The following is a 21,576-nucleotide window of genomic DNA, read 5'->3' as shown; positions in this document are numbered from 1 at the left end:
TTGGCCACGTTGAGCCTCGGTTTTCTCCTCTATAAAATGGAGCGGCTAATGGCATCCAGCTCGCAGACTCATTGCGAGGATTCACTGAGTCAGTGCCCAAGAGTGTGGAGCACAGGACTTCGCTCATAAAGTGTCGGTTCAGAAGTATTTGCTTTCGTTCATCACCGTCTGATAGACGAAAAAACAGAGACTCAGATTAAGTACGTGATGTACCCGACGTCACACAGCTAGTATGTTCCAGAGCGAGATTTGGAAGCTCAGTTGGTCTCCCTACAAATACCCCTCTGCTGTCCTTGCCTTGGCAACAGGCTGTTGCCATCTCCTGCTGGGGAATCGGCTTGTTTTTCTGGGCCCTGGGCTGAGTGGTTGTGGATACAGTGATGTCATTGCAGCCTTAGGCCAGCCGGGGAGGAGTGAGGTCTATTACAATGCCCGTTTTACAGATGCGGAAACTGAGGCCTGCCGGAGAACTTCATCCATCTCCGTCGTGGCGCATAACTAAAGTCAGAGGTGGGATTTGGACCCAGGGCTTCCCAAGCTCCGAGCCCAAACTTGGGGGCCACACGTCCCACCTCTCTTGCTCCGCGAGCTCCCACTTCTGTCCTCACAGGCTCCTGGAGGGCTGGTAAAGTCACTTTCTTGTCAGTGCATTTTCCAATACCAAACGCGTGGGTTTTCTGATTCTCCAGGCACCAATGGGGGGTCCAATTCAGTTCAGCTTGATTCAGACACTGGAGTTCAAACAGACCCCACGGGTTAAGGGCTCGGTCCCACAAGACTGTCCGACCTCAGATACCAGCCATCCATTTGGGCCACCTGTTGCAAAGTTGGTAATTTTCCAGAAAAGCTCACGGGACCCAGAAAGGCACTTTACTTACTATTATCCCAGGGGCGCCTGGGTGGCTCAGTCGGTTAAGTGTTTGACTTCAGCTCAGGTCATGATGTCTGGGTTCCCGGAATTTGAGCCTCACATCAGGCTCTGTGCTGACAGCTCGGATTCTGTGTCTCCCTCTCTCTCTGCCTCGCCCCTGCTTATGCTATGTGTGCGTGTGTGTGTGTGTGTGTGTGTGTCAAAGATAATAAGCATTAAAAAAATAAGAATAAAGGATACAGCTCAGGAACAGCCAGATGGAAGAGACGTGTAGTGCAAGGCATGGGGAAGGGACTTCCCTGCCCTCTCTGGTCCGACCGTCCCAGCACCTTGATGTGTTTACTGACCCGGAAGCTCTCCGAGTTCTGTAGTTTAGGGCTTTTAAGGCAGCGGGTGATTAATCAACCTCCAGCCCCTCTCCCCTCCCCAGAGGTCAGGGGGTGAGGCTGAAAGTTCTAAGCTTCTAATCATGCCTTGGTCTTTCTGGCCATCAGCCCCTGTCCTGAAGCTATGGAGCATCCCCCCCCCTCCCCCCCCCGCAGGAAACCGGTCATTCATTAGTGAACAAAAGACCCTCCTCACTTCAGAGATGCCAAGGGTTTTGGGAGTTGTGGACCAGGGACCAGGGACAAAGACCAAATGTGTGCTTATCACAGGTGCCAAACTTTGAACAGGAAGCCCACTGGGCGCATGTGGGTGGTTCCAGGCGGATGGCACCCCAGGCTCTCAGCTCACTATGGGGTCCCAGCGTGCTCATGGCCCCTGCTTCGTTTGAGCCTTCTGCGCCTACATCATACACGGCCGCAGCATAACTCCTTAGGGCGGCTCTGAGCCGCCTCCTTTGGGGGGCTCATATCCTATGCAGGTCCCCGCTGACCCCTGAGTTCCTGCAGGGAAACATGCCTCTTCCCCACACCCTTCTCAATCCCATTGGCCCCTGTGACATGGTGGCCTTTATCCCAAGAGGCTGGCTGCCTGTGGGGAGGAGGGGGGCGGGCTGCCCTGTCATGAGCTCTGCCCGCCCCCCCCCCCCCCATCAGTTGCAAAGTCAGAGGCATGCCAGGACGTGGAGGGGAAAGGACATGGAAGTTTTGCAGTCAGCCGGTTTAGATTTCAGCCTGGCCTTTTATCAGCGGGCTGTGACCTTGGCCAAGTTATGGAAGCTGCCTGAGCCTCAGGTAGGGGAGGAGGGATGGAGGGGGGACAAAGGATGTCTTAAAGCTATCTGGAGGCTCCCCCAAGGTTGCAATGCTAATAACGCTCTGACTCTGGGCCGCTTCCCATGTACAGGCAAGGTGACTCCTGGCTCGGTTGGTTCATTAGAAAGTGACTTGTTCTGGGGCGCGTGGGTGGCTCAGTCGGTTAAGCCTCCGACTTCGGCTCAGGTCATGATCTCGCGGTTTGTGGGTGTCAGCCCCAAGTTGGGCTCTGTGCTGACAGCTCAGAGCCTGGAGCCTGCTTTGGATTCTGTGTCTCCCTCTCTCTCTCTGCCCCTCCCCCGCTCGCTCTCTGTCTCTCTCTCTCTCTCAAAAAATGAATAAACATTTAAAAAAAATTTTTTTAAAGTGACTTGTTTGAAGAGGTCAGCCACAACTGGCTGTTGGGTCTTAGGGAATGTGTTCTAATAGTGGCAGGAGGGCCCAGAACTTTCCCTCCTTCGCACCGTGGTTCTGCCTCCCTTCTGTCTCTCAGACTTGCTGTCCCAGACCGGTCCCTTGGGAAGCCGGGGGGAGGACGCTCTGGGGGCTGGCTCCACTTGGCAGGCAGAAAACCCTGGGTGACTTGACATCGCGGTTGGTTTGCTGTTGACCAAGGCTCGTGGCCCGGGCCATCCCTCAGGAGCCATCAGGGAACCATTCATCCAACGTTGTGGTTCTTTCCTTTGGCAAAGGTGGCCCCGGGAACAATTAGCTGGTGCCTATGTGTATGTTTTTTTCCCTTTTATTTATTTATTTATTTTTAATGTTTATTTTTGAGAGAGAGACAGAGCACTAGTGGGGGAGGGGCAGAGAGAGAGAGGGAGACACAGAATCCGAAGCAGGCTCCAGGCTCTGAGCTGTCAGCACAGAGCCCAACACAGGGCTTCAGCTCACAAACCGTGAGATCGTGACCTGAGCCAAAGTCGGATGCTTAACCAACTGAGCCACTCACGCGCCCTCCCGTGTGTTTCAAAGGCAGCAAATGGATGCTCTCTGGAACTCACTTGATAAGGCGAGAGAGGGGGAGAAGGAAATAGCAGGGGCTCTGGTATTTGAACCCAGGCTCCCCCCGCTCCCCTGACTGTGTGCTTTAACTTGTGCACAGTGATTTCCCCTCTCTGGACTCAGCTTCGGTGTCTGTGAAATGGCAATAAATCTGCCTACCTTCTCTGAGCATTTGATAGTCAGAGAGACTGGATGCGTGACGCCTGGCACATAGGAGGTATTCAGCAAGCCGTGACTTCCTGCTCTGTGCAACGTACTTTTGTTGCTGGCGGTTTCTGTCGGTGTTAAAGCCAGCCCATGAGGGGGGCTGGGTGGTAGGTTGAAAGCCCGTTGGGTGGGTGGGTGAAGAACCCAGGCCTCTAAATGGAGATGCTCCTCTCCGAAGGGCGCGCCGTGAGACTTCTGTACTAACGAATGGCCGGTTCCGAACCAGAATCCAGATCTGGACCCACTGTCCAGTGCTCCGTCCACAGCCTAGCAGAAGGTCCCCAGGGCCAAGGACAGTGCAGGGCAGTACTGAGAGCAGCCAGGAGTGACACAGACCTGGGCTCACGTCGACGCGAGGACTCGAACAACTTGCCAGCTTTGGGACTGGTCAGGTGACCGTGCTGCGTAACACGCCAGCCCCACCCCACCGTGCCTTGCACGACCATCGTTTCATCATCTCCTGGAAGGGCTCCCTTCCCTGTCCCCTTGGAAGGGCTCAGCTGGCGGTTCGGGTTGGAGGCTTGTCCTACGGTCGCAGTCACATGGTGGAAGCAGGTGGAGGAGGCTGGGGCTGGCTGGGCATCTTTCTGTCCCGTGCGGTCTGTGGCCTCCCCGCGTGAGCTCGTTTGGGCGGCTTCTCGGCGTGGCGGCTTCAAGTGCAACTGGCTTCGGATATCACGCAGCGTCCCTCCTGCCATCTTCTACTGGTGATGAGCCTTTGACAGCTTCGAGGGCCAGGGGAACCAGACTCCATCCCCGGAGGGGGCAGCAAGAAGGTTCTAGAACACGGGGGCTGAGAGATAACTGGGTTGGCCATGTGTAGCCACAGTGGCTTTGAGCAAGTCACTTAAGCTTTCTGAGGCTTAGTGTTCTGGCCTGTACAATGGGACCGAGAAGGGCAGTGACTTCACATGTCCACCGTACAGATGAACCGAGAAGCCGTATGTCAGGGGCCGAGCACAGAGCCAGGCACATGGTAAGTTCTGGCTTTTGGAAGGTACGATGGCATAAAGCTTGTCAAATTCCACAGCCAAGGCTTCCCTGCTCCCTGCTGACGTGGCAAGAAGACACTTCTCCCTGTTTTTATTACCAGGGCTTTCCCTGTTCCCCGCCACTGTCCTGTGATGTCCCCTAAGGACCCCCTTCCCACAGGAGAGCAAATGAAGGATGAACTCTGTGCCCTCTTTGCGGCGAGAAACCATTTCTGTGTCTTGGGTCCCCCTGTCTGTGGGACAGTAGAACCAGACGCAACGGTCTGCCCGGGAATGATCTCCATGCACAAAACCCTCTCAGAGTCCCCTGTTCTCCACCTCAGCCCAGGACCGGGGGACCCCTTCACCCGCGCTCTCGCTTTGAATCCTCCCAGCACCCGTGACAGATAGGGAAGGAATTCCCATTTTGCAGTTGAGGAATGCCAAGGCTCAGAGAGGTTATGTGACCTTGCCAAAGTCACACAGCATCACGTGGTGGATCCAAGGTTAGAGTCATTGCCTGCCTGCCTCCTGGATCCCTGCCCTTCGCTATTTTCTCTGCCACCCAGCTGGCCTAATCCTCGCGTGCATTCTGGGCGCCCGGATGGTCGCCTCTCCCCTAAGAGCTTCTCCGCTCCGTCTAATCTCCATCCATGGCTGTGTCCAATCTCCAATCCTTATTCCCCCATCTGGAAGGTTATGCCGTTAAGCAGAATCAAGGTTGGAGAGCTCACAAAAGGCATGGGTTCTGGGACCAGGCTGATCCCTGTTCGATCCTGTTCTCCTGCGTGATCTCGGCGACTCCTTTGGCCTCTTGAGACTCGGTGTCCTCCTCTGTAAAATGGGAATAACAATAGTGCCTTCCTCCTAGGGTTCTCGCGAGGCTCATGTCATTTAATCTGAGTATGCGAAACTTCGTCATTGTGGTTATTTTATCGCTGTATTATTATTAACGGGAAGTCTGTCCACCTCCAGGGAGCGTTCCCCTGCAAAGGTGGAGTTCCCGAGGCTGATGCGGGCTGGTCTTTCAGCCTCTCTGACCCCTGTGGTCCTGTTGCTACAAGAGAAAGCCCGAGACTGTCAGTCTGCCTGCTCTCTCTCGTTATTTCAGAGCGATGACAATAATGTCCGGAATCCAAAATAGCCACAGGACGAGCGATGCCTGTCTGGATGGCCTCATTGCTTCGTTTTCCTTTTTCTCTGAAGGCCAATGGGAGGGTTAATTTACTATTCTTTCACTAAATTTGCCAGTCTACTTGCTGCTGACCCCATGGCCTAATAGATGACACTACCAGGCCCATATATAACCCAAGGGGGGGTCTCATAATGGGGTGATGAAGGGAGGTTGCCAATCAGCTGCTAACTCCCCAGACGCTATAATAAAGATGTCAGTCCCTGAATGGATGAGGTCGTAACTCGGGGAGCCCGGGGGTGGGGGGGCGGGGCCTGCGGGAAGGAGAGAGGCCCAGCACCCCCACCCCCACCCCCCACGGCCCCGCCGACTCCTGCGACGCCCTGACTTCCAGTGGCCAGATCCAAGGACAGGAGGAGGTGACCAGACGTGCCCCCGGCCAGGGCGAGACCCTGCGCGCAGAAGGCCGGTGACCCCACCAGCACAAAGCACCTTGTGAAGTGCTTCACTCTTTCTGTTTGAAAACCACTCTGCACACATAGTACCGCAGAGTCGTCTTCCTGTGGAAAGCGGAAACCATACAGAAGACGGTGGAGTAGCAAAGGGTCCCTCCCTGCCCCGTCAGACCCCTCGGCCCTCCAAGGGGATCGTTGTTAAGGGCGTAAAGGAGCAGTGATTGCAAGCGGTGAGCCCGCTGCGATGAACTGAAGTCCGCCGTCTCCATTCGGGCTCACCCTTGGAGTCGTCCATCCCGCGGGTTTTGACAAATGCGCACTGTCACATTCCACTGTGACCGCGTCATACAGGATAGGTCACTGCTCTAACAGCCTGGGTTGTTTTTTTTTTTTTTTTTTTCCTCTCTTAAACTTTTCGGTTTGAAGTCATTGTAGACTCATAGGAGGTCGGAGCGCCTACGCAGCCCCATGAACCCTCTCCAAGCGCGGCTCGTCCGCAGCAGCGGTGACTGACGTGGGTGTATTACTGTCGCCTAAACCACCGGCCGTAGGGTCAGGCCCTTACACACCGCGCATTTAGCAGCATCTCTGCGTGTAACAAATATACAGGCGGGCGGTTTGCTTGGATGTTGTTTGAATATCACCGCAACTCTGTCTGCGCCTGTAAGGAGCCGGCTCGTGTCCTTGACCTCTTTTTTTATTTTAATTTTTTTTTTACTGTTTATTTATTTTTGAGAGAGAGGCAGAGTGTGAGTGGGGGAGGGGCAGAGAGAGGGAGACACCAAATCCGAAGCAGGCTCCAGGCTCCGAGCTGTCAGCACAGAGCCCGACGCGGGGCTCGAACTCACGGACTGAGAGATCATGACCTGAGCCGAAGTCGGCCGCTCGACCGACTGAACCACCCAGTGACCCTGTCCTTGACCTCTTTGCACACTGAGTCATAGGGGTGACCCTAATTTTCTCTGTTGACCGCAGGGACCTGCCCATTATGGGGGGAGGAGAGGGGCTCTGTATCTGCAGCTGCGTTCCTGCAGGCCATTCGGGTTGTTTTCGGGTTTTTGGGGACCTAGACAACACCGCCCTGAACACCCGTGTAGGAATGAGCATTTTGGAGGCATGGTTTCCTGAACACAGATCTGCTGGGTCAAAGAGTGTGTTCTAGGCCTGACGTCTCGATGCACCCTGACTGGTTCGCATCCCCGGGGTATTACACGGGTTGGCTCACTGAACCCTCACTAGACTGTGGGGCAGGTACTGATGTCGTTGTTTCCACTTGGAGGTGGGAAGCCGAGGCTCTGAGGGGTGAAGTCACGACAGCTCAGGGTCACACAGCTCTAAGTGGCACAAAGCTGGACCTTCTGTCTGCTGGGCACTCTGTCCGTCGGGGGCGGAGGGAGGCCTGGAGTTTCAGAATGGATCCACTGTCTCCACTTTGGGGACGCCCCCTCTGTCTGCCACTCCTGTCCTCTCCTCACTTGTCCGCGCTCACTTCTGTTTCCGTAGGGGAAGCATGCAGGCCCCCAGGTGCCTCGCTCCCCTGCCCCGAGAGGGGTTCCTACCTGCGCGTCTCCCTGCCCCCGAGGACACAAGCTGCACATTTGCAGCAAGGTGTTTAGAGCCCAGCGTACCTGCACCTCCTTTGTATTTTCCCCCAAAGTGCTGATTAGGGTTGGCATCCGGGCCCCAGCTGGCGGGGGCCAGGGTCGTTCACTCCTCCGGGCTCTGGACGAGGGGACATCACGAGTCACCAAGTCGGGCCCACTAGAGTCTGGGCCTGCATGGTTTCTCCTTGCCTCAGATGGCAAGTTCAGTCTCTCACAGCCTGGACCCACCTGCCTGGCTCTGTGAACACCCTGGGCTGGGGAGGACAGAGAACCACCTGCCTCAAAGGGACTAAGATCGCGCCAGGCCCGAGCCCCTATTTGTACCGGGTGGGGGCAGAGGATCAGAGAGGGGAAGGGCCTTGCACAGGGTCACACAGCAAGGCTGTGGGGGAGGTGGGACTAGAGCCTGAGTGTCCGGGCTCCTGGGCCATTTCTGTGTTCATTTTGCTCAGCCCTTCCTTTCCTCTTCCCTCCCTCCTCCTCTTCCTCCTTCTCTCCTCCTTTCCTGTCTTCTCCACTGTGCCTTGGCTGCTCAGGGACACCATCCTTACTTTCCAAGACAAAGTTTCAGTCCGATCAAGGGAGATAGACCCAGATCAGGGCATGGAGGAAGCCCGGAGAATACTGTAGGCAGGAGACACTCTGAATTCAAAGTGGTCAGCCCTATCCAAGGGGCCTACCATCCTAGGGGACCCTTGAGCTGAATCTCCAAAGCTGAGAAGAAATTGGAAAGGGTGCTTCAGGGAGAGGAGCCTCCCCGAGCAACGGTATGGTGGTTTCAGCAAAGCCTCCGCGTTCCCATCTGCATGGTGCCAACCTAAGGGGTGATGCTGGGTCGAAACGGGGCTCTGACGAAGAGATTGCCACGTGGCCCTACAACCTAGAGATTGCGCTGAAGTGTCCTTGTACCCAGCATCCCCGAGGCCCGTCCCCCTTCTGGGACCCGTCCCACCCGCCTGCCTTTGTGTAGACACAGACCCCGCATCCTCAGCCCTGCCCCAGCTGGTGGCTTGGCTCCTTGCCCGACAGCTGGTGCAGCCGGGCCTATTCTGGGCCACAGGCAAGGATTTATTCTGCGTTTTCTGAGCATATTGAATTCATTCATTAAGCCGAAATGGCTGCTCTGGGATGTAAACAATTATATTTTTAAAAAGCCCACAAAACCCTGAAGTGGCCAACGCTAGAAGGCATCGCTCGTGGGCAGCCCCACGCCGTGGGAGGGCGGGGTGGGGAGGCTGAGACCCCCCCCGCCCGGGCCAGCAGGTTTCACATAGGGTGAGCTACTCCCTTGCCAGATAGCCCTGTCAAGGCCCCTTCCAGCTTCGTAGCCTCAGTCTCCCATAAATGATAACAGAAGCTGATATCTATCCAATGCTTACTATGTACCAGGCACTATTCTAAGAGCTTTGGCCACTTCTTATCCCATTTTACAGATGAGGAAACTGAGGCTCAGAGAGCAGAAAGGGCTTACCTAATGGGGGTGGACCAGATGCCCTCGGGGCTCTCTATAAGCCTTGATCACCAGAGCCCCTACTAACCTATAGCTGGAGGTGGGGAGACGTAAGAGGTAAGGTAAGTTATGTAAGGTCATGGACGTGGGAAGGGGAGGAGCCCAATTTTGGGTTGTAGAGTTCCATCCTTAAAGATTTCCCTCCTATTCATTTTTTTAAAGTTTATTTGTTTTGAGAGAGAGAGAGAGAGAGGAGAGACAGAGGGAGAGAAAGAATCCCAAGCAGGCTCTGCACTCTCGGCACAGAGCCAGACTCGGGGCTCGATCCCACGAACTGTGAGATGATGACCTGAGCTGAGCCCAGGAGTCGGACCCTCAACCCACTGAGCCCCCCCAGGCACCCCTAAAGCCTTCCGTCCTACTCTTCATGCCACGTTATGTCGTAGGGTCCGGGGCGCCATCATTAAATGCAAGCAGTAATGAGACCTTTTCACATGGCTACAGTAATGGCAACAGTAATGGCAACAGTAATGAGACCTTTTCACATGGGGAGACCAGGTGTGGATTTAGCACAGGGTCAGGCGCGTGGTGAGCATTCAGGAGACACCGCCTGCTGGCTGGGCTTTCCTCGGGACCCAGGAAGCAGCTCCAAAGGGAACAGCGTGATAGGCTGAGGGACGCCGGAAGGTAGGAAAAGCACCGGACCGGGAGCCAGCCAGGGCTGCTCCAGTCCTGGCTTCTGCCTCACTAGCTGTGCGGCCTCAGGCAAGTCTCACACCTGCTGCTGGCCCTGCCCCGGAGCCCTTGCTCCTGGAGTCCCCTGGAGGGAGCAGAGTGATGTGACAAGTCTCCCCTTCCACCGGCTCCTCAGCAAAGATCACCACCTCTGCGGGCTTCACATCCAATGTCTCACTTCATCCTTCTTTCAAACAACCCTCTGGGAAAGAGCCACCCACCTCACAGATTTGGAAACTGATGCTCAGAGAGGGGACATCTCCTGCTGGAAATCTCGCCGCCAGGCCGAGTCTGCCTTTGGATGTCCAGCCTCTGCTTCTTTCCCTAGTTGCCACCGTCCCAAAGATGCCATGTCTGCCTTTTCCCTCCAACCTCGTGATCGAGTTAGCTCGGGAGACTCCTCCTCCGGCTCCGCTTCTCTTGTAAATTCCTGATGCCCGTTGGTATACTCGAGGCTCTGAGAAGCCCTGCATTTTCCTTGGTTTACTCTGATGCTGCCCCAACTGATTTGTCTAGTGAGACTTCTTTTTTTTCCCCCAAACACCTGCTCATACTCCCCAGAGCCCTGGGAGTGGTCTGTACATTGCCTTCTAGGCAATGTGAGCTGCGATCCAATTGGGTTATAGATGGCTTATTGACCAGGCCTTACAGGGAGCACTGACCGTGCATAGGCAGAAAGGTGCTGGGGCAGACGGCAACTTTGTCCGAAGCCGGACAGGTGGGACAGTAGGGACATACAATAGCAGCGATAAGAAGCAGGCAGGGCTTTGAAGTTCTAGCCTATAAGAGGGTTGCCTTTTCCATGGTCCCAACACTAGAACCTTGCTGGTCACCCCTGCGCAGAAAGCCACAGCTGCCTGAATTGAGTTGGTTCCCGGGGTTTCTCTTTCTGACCCATCCGTCCCCTGGAAGGGCAGAAATCTCAGAGCGCGATCATAATCGTAGGAGCTGACATTCACAGAACGGACCCTGTACTAAACGATCTGCACAGATAACCTCACTGAGGCTCCCCAAGCGCTTCATGGGGGTAGATTCCCATTTTACAGAAGAGGAAATGGAGGCTCTAGGAGGTGACAGGACCTCCCCCACACCACGGGGCTTTAGGCGGGAGAGGTGGGATTCGAACCCAGGCAGCCTGTCTGTGGAGTGACACTGCCTCGTCTTCTAGCTTCTCTAGACTTTCAGGCTTATCTCTTCCCTGCAGGTCACATCCTTCCTCGCAGGGCTCCGGATTGTGAACCGCTGTGTGAGGAGATGTGACCCAGATGCACTAGCGTTATAAATAAGTCACATAATGCTTGGTAATTCAGCGACAGCACGGCTATTGTTGGAAGTTGTTGGAAGGAGAAGTAACTTGGTTATTAATAAATACAGGAGGCCTCAGTAATTGATAGCAATTGAACTCCTGGTGCACAGGGGAAAGCTGTTGTGTTATTATTTCATCTCTCTCTCTCTCTCTTTTTTTGGATCCAACATAAAGGGAAAAACCTGCTTTTGCAGGTGGATTTGAGCCTCTCAGAAACTGTAGTCCGTTTACATTTCCTTGCTCCTTCCTTTTTTTCTGGCTCTCATTTTCGTCCTTTCTATTCAAATCCCAACCTGCCTCTTACCAGCATAGTGAGCTTGGTAGGTGATTCAGGTAAGGCAATTTGTCCAGGGTCACCTGGTTAATTGAAGGGTCTTTCTGCTAAATCAGTGTTTCCTAAACTAGTGTCTCATGGGACATCAGACCTGCAAGGTGCTCCTAAAAGTATTCTCAGGCCTAATGTGTCTGAACAGAATGTCCTCTTCTTGGAGATTCAAAAGATATACTTTAAAGGCTCTGAGAAGTCCCGCAGTTTAAGAAACTTGTTTCACCAAGCAATGATCAGCTTGATATGATACAGGATTCATTTCTTCCCAGTGACACTGATGAACGACATGGAATGACAGCTATGAGGAACGCCTTTGGGGAACTGAGCCCCCAGCTGTCTGGCCACTCTGCCCTGTTCCATACCGCTCTGCCACATGGGGAGTTTCTGACTCAGCCCTGCCCTTGGTGGCACACTGGCTGGAGCTGGGCCTCACCCCGGAAGTTGCAAATGGCTTCAGAGGAACAAAGACACAAAGAAATAGCAGCCTACCAAACCTTGGGTCTCTTTCAGACCCAATTCTTGGCCTCAATAATTGAAGGGAAATGCAAACCAAACCTTGCTAAGCGTGACCAGCCTCGAAGGCCCTCTTGGAGTCTTAGCACCTGACGTGGGTACAGCTGCTGATGCAGGCGTTCAAGGGCAAGATGGTTCACGTGGGAGGTGATCCCAGGATGTACTGTGGGGAAGGAAGGCAGCCTTGAAGGGTGTGTTAGCAAGCCAGCTACCTCTGTGCGCAACTGGGGCTCAATCCCGCTAGAGACCTCTGGGGGGCAGCATAGAGCACACACACGGAGTTAACCCACTCAGAGGGCATCACCTTTGGTCATTGGTTGAGGGCTGAGGATTTCAATTCCATGGCACTTCCAGCCCCCCTGGCTTGAGCAAGTGCCACTGGGAGAGACCGCCCTCAGCAGGAGGGAGCACAGCAAGCCCCCCGGGGGGTGGGGGTGGAGCTCTGACGGCGCCCTTGCTGGTCCCCCCAACCCCCATGTTGCCAGGAGAAGTCTGTCCCTGTTTCCTTTTGACTTGACCTACATACACCCCACGTGTATGTTCAAACTCAGCCTAAAACGGGATGCAGGGAGGTACCAGAACCGCCGCTAATCCCATGCCACTGACCTGGGGGTCGGAGACCTGGACTCAAGTTCTAGCTTGGCCACTTACATGCTGGGTGACTTAGGGCAGGGCAATATCCCCTCCTGTGTCTCAGCAGCTTGTACCGTAAAATCAGGCTTAAACAACACTCAGCCTGCAGGCCCTGCAAGGCAGCTGGGAGCTCGGCCAAGGTCACACAACTGTCCTCTCCCTCAGTGTAGACACACTCAGTGTTCATCCTTCAGGCCATGGCGAGGCGCACGGACCCTTTGTCACTAAGACTAAGAGAAGAATTGGTCCTTGCAAATAATCTTTAGAACAGATCCACGGGTGGGTGGTTCCTATGACACGTGCGTTGTATTTATGCAAATCCCGCCATACATGCAAGGCAAACACAAAGCTAGGGGTTACAGGTGCGCGTCTTTTCAAAAGTCCTGGCCGCTAGAGGCAAGCCATCCATTGTGTGTGTGTGTGTGTGTGTGTGTTCTGTTGGAGGCAAAGCCTTCTGTGTTGGACTTGTAAAGAGGAGAAGCCATTTACGGGCCATTTGAGATTCTCCAGGGCAATCTTAAGGGCACTTGACTTTACACTGAGACTCCCTGTGAGGCGAGGCCCCTCTACACCAGCGCCATGGTTAGGATATTGAGTGCTGGAGTCAGGAGGCCTGGATTCAAATCCTACCTCTGCCCCTTCCCAGCCGCGTGGCCTTGGAAGGTCACCCTGCGGTCCAGTGTTTTCCTAAGCCAAGTGGTGATGTTACTGTTGGCCCCTGGGGCCATGGGGAGGATTCAATGACGCAGCAGCTGTGTTTGGTGCTGAGTCCAGCGCCTGGCGTGGGAAGGTGCATGGCACGTGCTGCTGGCTGAAGTTAGGATATTCAGGTGGCCTTTGTGATATCGTCAAACATTGGCCTTCTGGTTTCTTTTTCTTGGGTGAGCGAGACAGAGGAGGAGTGACAGGTGGGCCACAGGGAGCATTTCCTGCTTACAGCTCAGCATCACGTGTCCTGTGCGACGTTTGCAGAAGAGGGAGCAGGTCCCTGCATGGTGTGTACAGAAGCCAGACTGCGGTCCTACCTGCCACGGGGCCCTGTGTCCCGCCAGGGACCGGCAGAAAGGCTGACAGCCAAGTGCACAGGCCTGAGATGATCTCTGCGTGTGGCTTTGGCGTTATTCTGGGCACAGGCTCCTTGCCTCCTGGTGGGTGGGGAGAAAGCACCTGGGTTGAGTCGCATGACCCCCTTTGGAGGGGGCTAGAGGCAGGGAGAAATCCACAAACCCGCCCCACAAAGAGTCCCCTCCGAGGAGCTGGCTCTATCCTGTCTGTCGGTCTCACTTCTGTGTTGTCTTTTATTTGATCTTCCCTGTTAGAAAAGGCGGTCTCTAAGGTTCAGATGGCGGGTTCCGTGGGGGAGAGAACACAGAGATTCTCCCTCCCCGGTCTTGGAGAAGCGGCGAGGGAAAGCAGGTGGGGCTGGCCGTCATCGAGAAGCGTGCATTCCACTCTCCACTCCTTCCACCATGTAATTACCCACTTTACACATGTTTGTTGAGCACTTCCTGGTGCCAGCTCTGATCGGGATAGAGCAGCGGCCGTACAGACTCTGCCCGAGCACACCAGCAGGTGGCTTCTGCGCCCTCTGCGATCCGCACACAAGGGCGGGAATCCCGCTCTGCCACTCACTCCCTGGACCAGAAGCTAGACCTTGCCGGGTCTGTTCCACATCTTTGAATTACCTCAGAGCCTTTTTATGAGCACAAAGAAGAGGGTGAGGAAACACATCGCACAGTGCCCGGCACATGCCGATGCTTGATGGCTGTCCTTGTTCAGTAAGAGATGGCTTTTCAGGAGAAGGAAACATCGCATAAATGAACATCACTTGGGTGGGAATCTCCAGCCCCGGTGGCATTCTGAGGACAGCTTTGTGCTTAGCTTTGGGGTCGGTTGGTAGGAGGTGCTGAGCCCATGTGTGTCTGCCTTTCCGTGGAAGAGAAATGACCTCAGTTGGCTCAGAATCTCTGGGGCGTGGCCCAAACCTGAAGGGCGCCGATTCATTATCCATCCCCCAAATCCTCTCCTGAAGTCAGAGACAGATCTGCAGGAGGAGTCCCTGCAGCCGCCAGGACGGAACAATCCCGGTCGGGTGAGTGGTGCCCTCTTTGATTTCACAGGTGGAGAAGGGAATAGACATTTATTGAACACCTTCTCAGGGCCAGACGCTCTATTGGGTATCTCCTGCGTAAGTGTAACCATCTCGCCCAGTCCTTGCAGCCCTGTGACGAAGTGCTTGGGGTTTTATGACTCCATTTTACAGATGGGGAAACTGAGGCTCAAAAAGGCTGTGCACCTCACCCAAAGACCGGCAGCTGAGAATGGCAGAAGCGGGGATAAGGACCCAGATCCTGTCTGGTCCAGTGTCCACGTTCCTGTCTCTGCCTCGGGTGTCCCCCAGTTCTCTGTCTTCCACCCGTGTCTGAACAAATATAGGGGAACCCATGGGGTTGGATCTTGTGCACCAACCAGTCTTTAGGGAACTGGAAGCAAAACACACATTTTCCTGGCGAAGCTCCCTGTGTGTCCCCCCCCCACCCCCACCCCCACCCCCTGGATGCTGCCACCAGCAGGATGCTGCACTGGGCCCTGGGAAATATCCCCCTTGTCAGGCAGGATTTAGAGTCAGATGGAGCCTGTTCACTGCTCCTCTTTTCAGAAAGAGCCATGGCTGAGTCCCCTCCTGACTCAGCGAGGTACCGAAGGTCACTGCAGGCAGAGCGTAGGGGAATATTTTGGAGAGTGGCAGAGGAGGGTTGACAGGGCAGGAGAGAGACAGGACATCGCCTACCTAGAACATTATCTCCTATTTAATTGCCTTTCAACCCCCAACACAGGGGGAAAGAAGACTCACTCGGGGCTAACAGCCTTTAAAATCTCTAACCGTCACTAATCTTCCATTTTGACACAGAGCAGACCTCCGGCTCCCAGGTAACTGTGTCTAATTAGCATCTATTGATACTTTTGTGCTCATATTGTATTTATTTCTGCTATCTGTTTGTGACAAGTGATAATGGTGTTGGTTTGCAAACTGGCCCCAGCTCACCCAGGGCACAGGGAGACCAAAGGCAGAAACAGATCACTCCAGATTGGTAGCCAGCAGGTGTAATAAGCAAGGGAATTTACATAGGAGCCTTGTCTCTGCTGGCCAGCCCTGTACATCCCTGCACCCACCCACCCGAATCTTAAAAGTGTATAGAGCATATTCAATCCAGATGGTCTAAACAACACCTTACTCACTCAAGGCTAAGTCCTTGAAGACAGCTCCCCCACCCGCTATGGGAACGTGGGCAGAATGTACATTTCACAGAGAGGGCAGGGGGGTGAGGAGCCCAGGGCCAGCTCCAGGGTCAATGGGCGGTCACGTCCTCTCGATGGCCTCCTCCAACAAGTGGGTTTTCGTTTAAGATAAGGCTGTAATATTTCTCCTCACAACATATTTAGTTAAGTGAAAAAGATAAATGAGTCCGTGTTAAGGAAAGTCTCACCTAGGGTCCCAAGGATACGGCAAATTTCTTAAAAGTGGGTATCTGAGGGACTGATTTTGGTGAAATGGTAGTTCTTGTATTTAGTGTCCATCTGATTTCTGGTGGCTTCTCTGAATCAGCTTTTTCATCTGTAAAATGGGAATATTCTCTTGTGATGATCAGTGCTGAGTAACTGGCATGGAGGAGGATGCCAATGAGCAGTGGCTATTGTGGCCCCTCGGTGACCTGGGGGCAGGGCTCCTTCCCTTGGGTGGCACCCAAGTATCACATAAAATCTTTTTCCGAATTTCCACCAGACTGATTCTTCAAGACGTCTTCTTGAAGAGCTGGGCCCTGTGATCTCTTTCTGATGGATTGAGAAACCTAGGGCAGCTGTGTTTTTTATTTCAAAGAAGGAAACATTTATGGGAAGATAAGTAACGGAAGAAATTATTTAAGGATGGCACTCGTATTTGTTTTCATCAGCCATTAATTTTTTATTCGGATTATAAAATTAGTACACAAACGCCATAGAAAATTTAGAAAATACAAAATCCCCTTACCCAGCTATGACTGTTAATATTTGGACATATTTCCTTTTTACTATTTTTAAATTTTTTAAAATGTTTTTATTTATTTTTTGAGAGAGAGACAGGACACAAGAGGGGGAGGGGCAGAGAGAGAGAGAGAGAGGGAGACACAGAATCAGAAGCAGACTCCGCGTTGTCAGCACAGAGTCCGACGCGGGGCTCGAACTCGCGAACTGCGAGATCGTGACCTGAGCTGAAGTCGGACGCTCACTGACTGAGCCACCCAGGCGCCCTGCTTTTTACTATTGTTGTTTTTTTACAGCACTTTAGAATGATTTACGCAGTTGACATCACACTCTGGTACAGTTCTCTAATTTGCTTTTTACTTAATGTTTGGCTGTAAGCATTGTTTGTGTTGTACGGTCTTTGTTGATCCTAAATGGCCTTATAATAGGTCGTAGTGTGGTTCCCCATTGCTCCTTCAACCTCTTTCAGCTTCTCCTCATCTCCCTCCCCCACCTTACCTTCCAGCCACCTGGCCTTCTTGGCATTTCTCTAATACACTATGCTTATTTCTGCCTCAGGACCTTTGCACAGTCGCCTCCTCCCCTCTCTAAAGCTCTTTCCTACTTCTTTAGGAAGCCACCTCCTTCTCACTTTTTAAATTTTTTTTTCTAACGTTTATTTATTTTTGGGACACAGAGAGACAGAGCATGAACGGGGGAGGGGCAGAGAGAGAGGGAGACACAGAATCGGAAACAGGCTCCAGGCTCCGAGCCATCAGCCCAGAGCCCGACGCGGGGCTCGAACCTGCGGACCGCGAGATCGTGACCTGGCCGAAGTCGGACGCTCAACCGACTGCACCACCCAGGCGCCCCTCCTTCTCACCTTTTATAACCCAGCTCAGACATCACATCCTCAGACAGAGCCCTCTCTGACCACTATGGATCCACAGGGATGCTCTTAGTTTCTCTTGACCTCATCTCTTGGCTTTATTTTCTCCTTAAAGGGGAGTCACTTTATAATTCTATCACCTGAAGTTATCTTGTTCATCTATTTGTTTTCTTGTTTATTGTCTAATTCCCTCAATAGATTGTAGGCTCCATGAGGACAGGCACCTTGTCTGTCATGCCCATCATTGATTTCTCTGTGGCAGACACGGTGCCTGTCACGTAGTAGGAGTTCAATACATGTGTTTTGAATAAACGGATGGGTAGTCAGGTGGTCGGATATGTGGGTGGGTGGGTAGTTGAATGGATGGGTAGGTGGGTGGCAGAGGGCAGTGGGTGGGTGGATGGATAGGTAAGTGGATACATGGGTGGACAACTCATACTTTTTTTTACTATCAATTCCCCAATTCCACATTTAGAATGTCTACATGATCATTGTAATTGCTTTGAAAAAGTGAACAATGCAAATGCAAGGAAGCAGGAAAAGCATATGTCTTGGGAAACCTGACCCCTGCCTGGGGCGGTTGTTGGGGTTCCCCGCTGAGGGCAGGTGGCCCAGAGGGTGGGAGGAGGCGAGATCCCCGAGGTCCTCTTGGGAGCCCACACACTCCATGCCCAGGGGTTCACCACCGTCCTTCTGCTTTGTCCCTCTTGCAGTCGGCCGGAAGCAGTTCATGCGGTTTGAGTGGGCAAACCACGCAGCGGAGGCCCTGGGCTGCGAGTATGAGGAGCTGAACACGGCCACCTTCAAGCACCACTTGCGACAGATCATCGAGCAAGTGACATCTGGGCCGGGCCGACGGCGACCTGAGGGCGAGGAGACCAGCTCAGGTGCCGCACTGCTGCCTCTCTGGGTGGGCCAGCTCCTGGGGACACTACAACACACGTTCACCTGCTCATCAGGACACACTATATGCAGATCTTCCAGGTGCAAGGGAAGCCCTTGTGGGCGGAAGTGGACATGGGTCCCACCTGGAAGGTGCTTCTGGCCAAGCAGCGCTGTCCAGGGTCCTGAAGTCTCTGCTGCAACCCAGCAGGACGCCCTGGGCTATGGAGGGGGGATGCTGTGAGCTCTGCCAAGGGACCAACACTTTTCCATTGGCTATTACGTTTGTTGAGCCCCTACCTGTCGGGGGAAGCCTGGCCTTCCAGTGTGAGGAACCAAAATAAGGCCGGGATGGCAAAAGGGACTGGGAGAATAGTAGATGAGGCTGAAGAGCTGGGGTGGGAGGTGGTCAGCTCATATAAGACTCTGTTTTTTGTTTTTTGTTTTTACGCTCAGGCCCATGAGAAACCTTGCAGGGGCACAGGCAGGGAATGCCATGATGTGACTTGTTCTTCAAATGGCTCAGCCGGTGGGGGGCGGGGAAGACAGGGGAATGGGTGGGAGAAGGGAGGACACACAGGAACTTACACAGTCACTTAGTGAGATGATGGTGGTTGCACAAGGGAGGCAATGGTAGACATGTTCAAGGTCTACTCTTGTACAAATAGAGATGATAACCTGGGCCCTAGTGGAAAGCAAGGGATTGGGGTGGCTTCTAGGATTTTGGCCTGAGTGGTTGGAGGAGCAGAGGTGCCTCGGACTGATGTGGGGGGTGGGGGGAAGCCGAAGGGCTTTGTATGGCACCTGCTGGAGTGTGATCGGCTGGGTCCCAGATCTGCAGCCTCCACCAGCCAGATGCTTTGGCTGCAGAAAGTGAGGACAGAGGGACCTCCTGGAACCCCAGGAGTCTCTGAGAACTAAGAGTGGTTGTCTCAGAGACTGCAGAGTCCGGCATCAGTGGGTAGCACTGTTTCGAATTGTGGTATGGGGACCCATCTCTTCGAGGCCCCTCAGATCCTCGGAGCTGCCGCACCTCTAAGGACTTCCACTTGATGACTAATGTCACCTGGATGCCACTAGCCTTTTGTCTGCTTCGGGGTCCAGGTGTGAGCTGTAGTCTGCTTGTGGTCACTCCTCCTCTCTGAAACACACACACGCGCCCCACAGTCACACACATGCACGTGCACACACACACCACAGGCCCACAGACTCACACTACACATGCACATGCACAGGTGCACAGACATTCACCACACACACGCACAGGCACGCAGGAAGCACACCGGTGTGCACAGACACATGAGCATATGTGCACACACATTCCGACATCAGCGCTAATTACATCTTAGGCCAAGGTATCAAGGGTAGATGTGAAGCAGACAGGGGACCAGCAGGCTTTGGAGAGATGTGGAGAGGCTGTGGGTTGCCTAGCAACAGCCCAGGTTGGGAGTGGAGCTGCAGGAGGGTTGGGAAGTGCCTTGGGGCTGCACTGGGGCTGCCTGGAATGTACAAACAGAATTGTATCTCCAGGCACAGCGCAGATTTGAAAATCGTGTTTCCAATTCTGCGGATGGACCCGAAACCTGAGGGTCAAGATTTACAATCTGACCCTCCCGTCGCAAATTCTCACTCTGCTTCGTTCAAGGCACCCTAATCAGGGCTAGCTATTTTAATGGGACGTGTGTGTGTGTGTGTGTGTGTGTTTAAACAAAATTGAGACCGTGACTGTATTAATAGTTTGCTAAGCCTTTTCATTCCTCCTAACATCACAAGTAGGCACTTTTCCATCTCTCTCCAAATTCATCTCTGCCTGACTTCAAGCCCTCCTTTGCACAGACTACAAATTATCTAACCCCATTTGCTATTGTTGGATATCCAAGTTGCTTCAAAAAAGCGATTTTCGTCCAATGTAATCAACAATCAGGAGAACATATGTACCCAGAGATCTTTGTTCCTCTGAATATTTCATTAGGATTAAAAGCCCAGGAGTGAAATTATTAAGTCCAAGTGTACGAACATTTTATGGCCTCTGCCACAGGATTGCCAAAGTTCCCTCCAGAAAGAGGGAACAACAAAAATTTACTGAGTGCCTACTATGTGTCAGGCACTGTGGATCTGGGAGCCAAGACACCCAGAGACGGTCCCCATCCTCGGGTCACTCCCGGCCTGCTGCCGGGCACGGGCGTGGGGGGAGGTTGTTAATAAAATAACTACACAGTAAAGATATACTGAGCTCAGTGCTCTAAGAGAAGGGTACCTTTGTCCTTCTGTGTCTGGCCTATTTCATGTAGCATAATGTCCTCTGGGTTCATTCGTGTTGTAGTGAGTGACTGGATTTCCTTTTTTTACAACTGAATGATACACTTCACGTTCCCAATTATAGGTGGAATCTAACACAGTCACACTCATAGAAGCAGAGAGTAGGGTGGGGGTTACCCGGGGGCTGGGGGGAGGAGAAATGGGAGAGAATGAGTGAAGGGTATACAGTTTCATTCGTGCAAGATGAGAAAAGCCTAAAGCCCAGACAAATAAATGGATGGACACGATGACCAGCAGACAGATATGTCCACTGTGCAGCCTAAGAACCTGTGGCTACCAATACTGTCTTGAATACTAACAGTTCTTTTGAGGGGGTAGATTGCCTGAGAATTGGCTTAACACAGTGGTGGTCAAGGCAGGCTGCCCTGGGAGGTGACACTGGGTTGATCCCAAGCGATGAGAGGGAGCGCTCATTGGAGAAGACGTAGGGCAGGTTACTCAGAACCCCGTAAGTCCCAATAAGACACTTGGACTTAGTCCTAAGAGTGTGGGTACACAATTTCGGCAGTGGAGGGAGGTATGTGAGTGGAGTAGGGGTTCTCGAAGGCCAGCAGTGATGCCTGTGGAGTGTGGTCCTTGGCCCCAGGCAAGGTCCTGACCACGGATGTCTGCCTTTCCCTCTTTTCCACTCCAGGGCTCAAGATGACGGGCGTGGAGTGTGTGGAGGGGATGGCCTCGGGCCTGTACCAAGAGCTCTTTGCGGCTGTGGTCTCACTCATCAACAGGTAACAGCGGCCTCTTTGTAGGCACACAGATGAGCCCAAGCAGGGGGCGCTTTAGCAGTTTTTTTGTTTTTTGTGGTTTTTTTTTTTTGTTTGTTTGTTTTGTTTTTTGTTTTGTTTGTTTCTTAGCAAGAGAAGAGTGAGTTTTTGAGCCGGGAAGTGCTGGGTTTAAATTCCACCTTGGCCGCCCAAGGCATAGCTGTTCATCTCTCAGACCTCCCCTCTGCACCTGTGAAATAGCTCTGTCCCCCAGGGTCATTGTGAGGATTAAAAGAAAGAATGTATTTAAGCAATTCTTACTAATGGTGATCGTAAGATACCAGCAATAAAAATTAACAATTTGGGGGGACCTG

At 53.2% G+C, this 21,576-nt stretch overlaps 1 protein-coding gene across 3 annotated transcripts in view; it reads left to right on the top strand.

Moving 5' to 3' along the window:
* The window catches only part of MYO18B (myosin XVIIIB), a 259,923-nt gene that overhangs the window by 49,498 nt on the left and 188,849 nt on the right, over window positions 1-21,576 (top strand). For all 3 annotated transcript variants that reach the window (XM_045459579.1, XM_045459578.1, XM_045459580.1), the window contains 2 exons: window positions 18,014-18,187; window positions 21,136-21,226. In XM_045459579.1, the coding sequence (XP_045315535.1) occupies window positions 18,014-18,187; window positions 21,136-21,226 (265 nt within the window). The remainder of the gene's footprint in view (window positions 1-18,013; window positions 18,188-21,135; window positions 21,227-21,576) is intronic.

This window comes from Leopardus geoffroyi, chromosome D3, assembly GCF_018350155.1.
Source record: "Leopardus geoffroyi isolate Oge1 chromosome D3, O.geoffroyi_Oge1_pat1.0, whole genome shotgun sequence".
NCBI lineage: Eukaryota > Metazoa > Chordata > Mammalia > Carnivora > Felidae > Leopardus > Leopardus geoffroyi.
The sequence above is the reverse complement of the archived record's forward strand: the minus strand, read 5'-3'. Positions and strand labels throughout refer to the sequence as shown.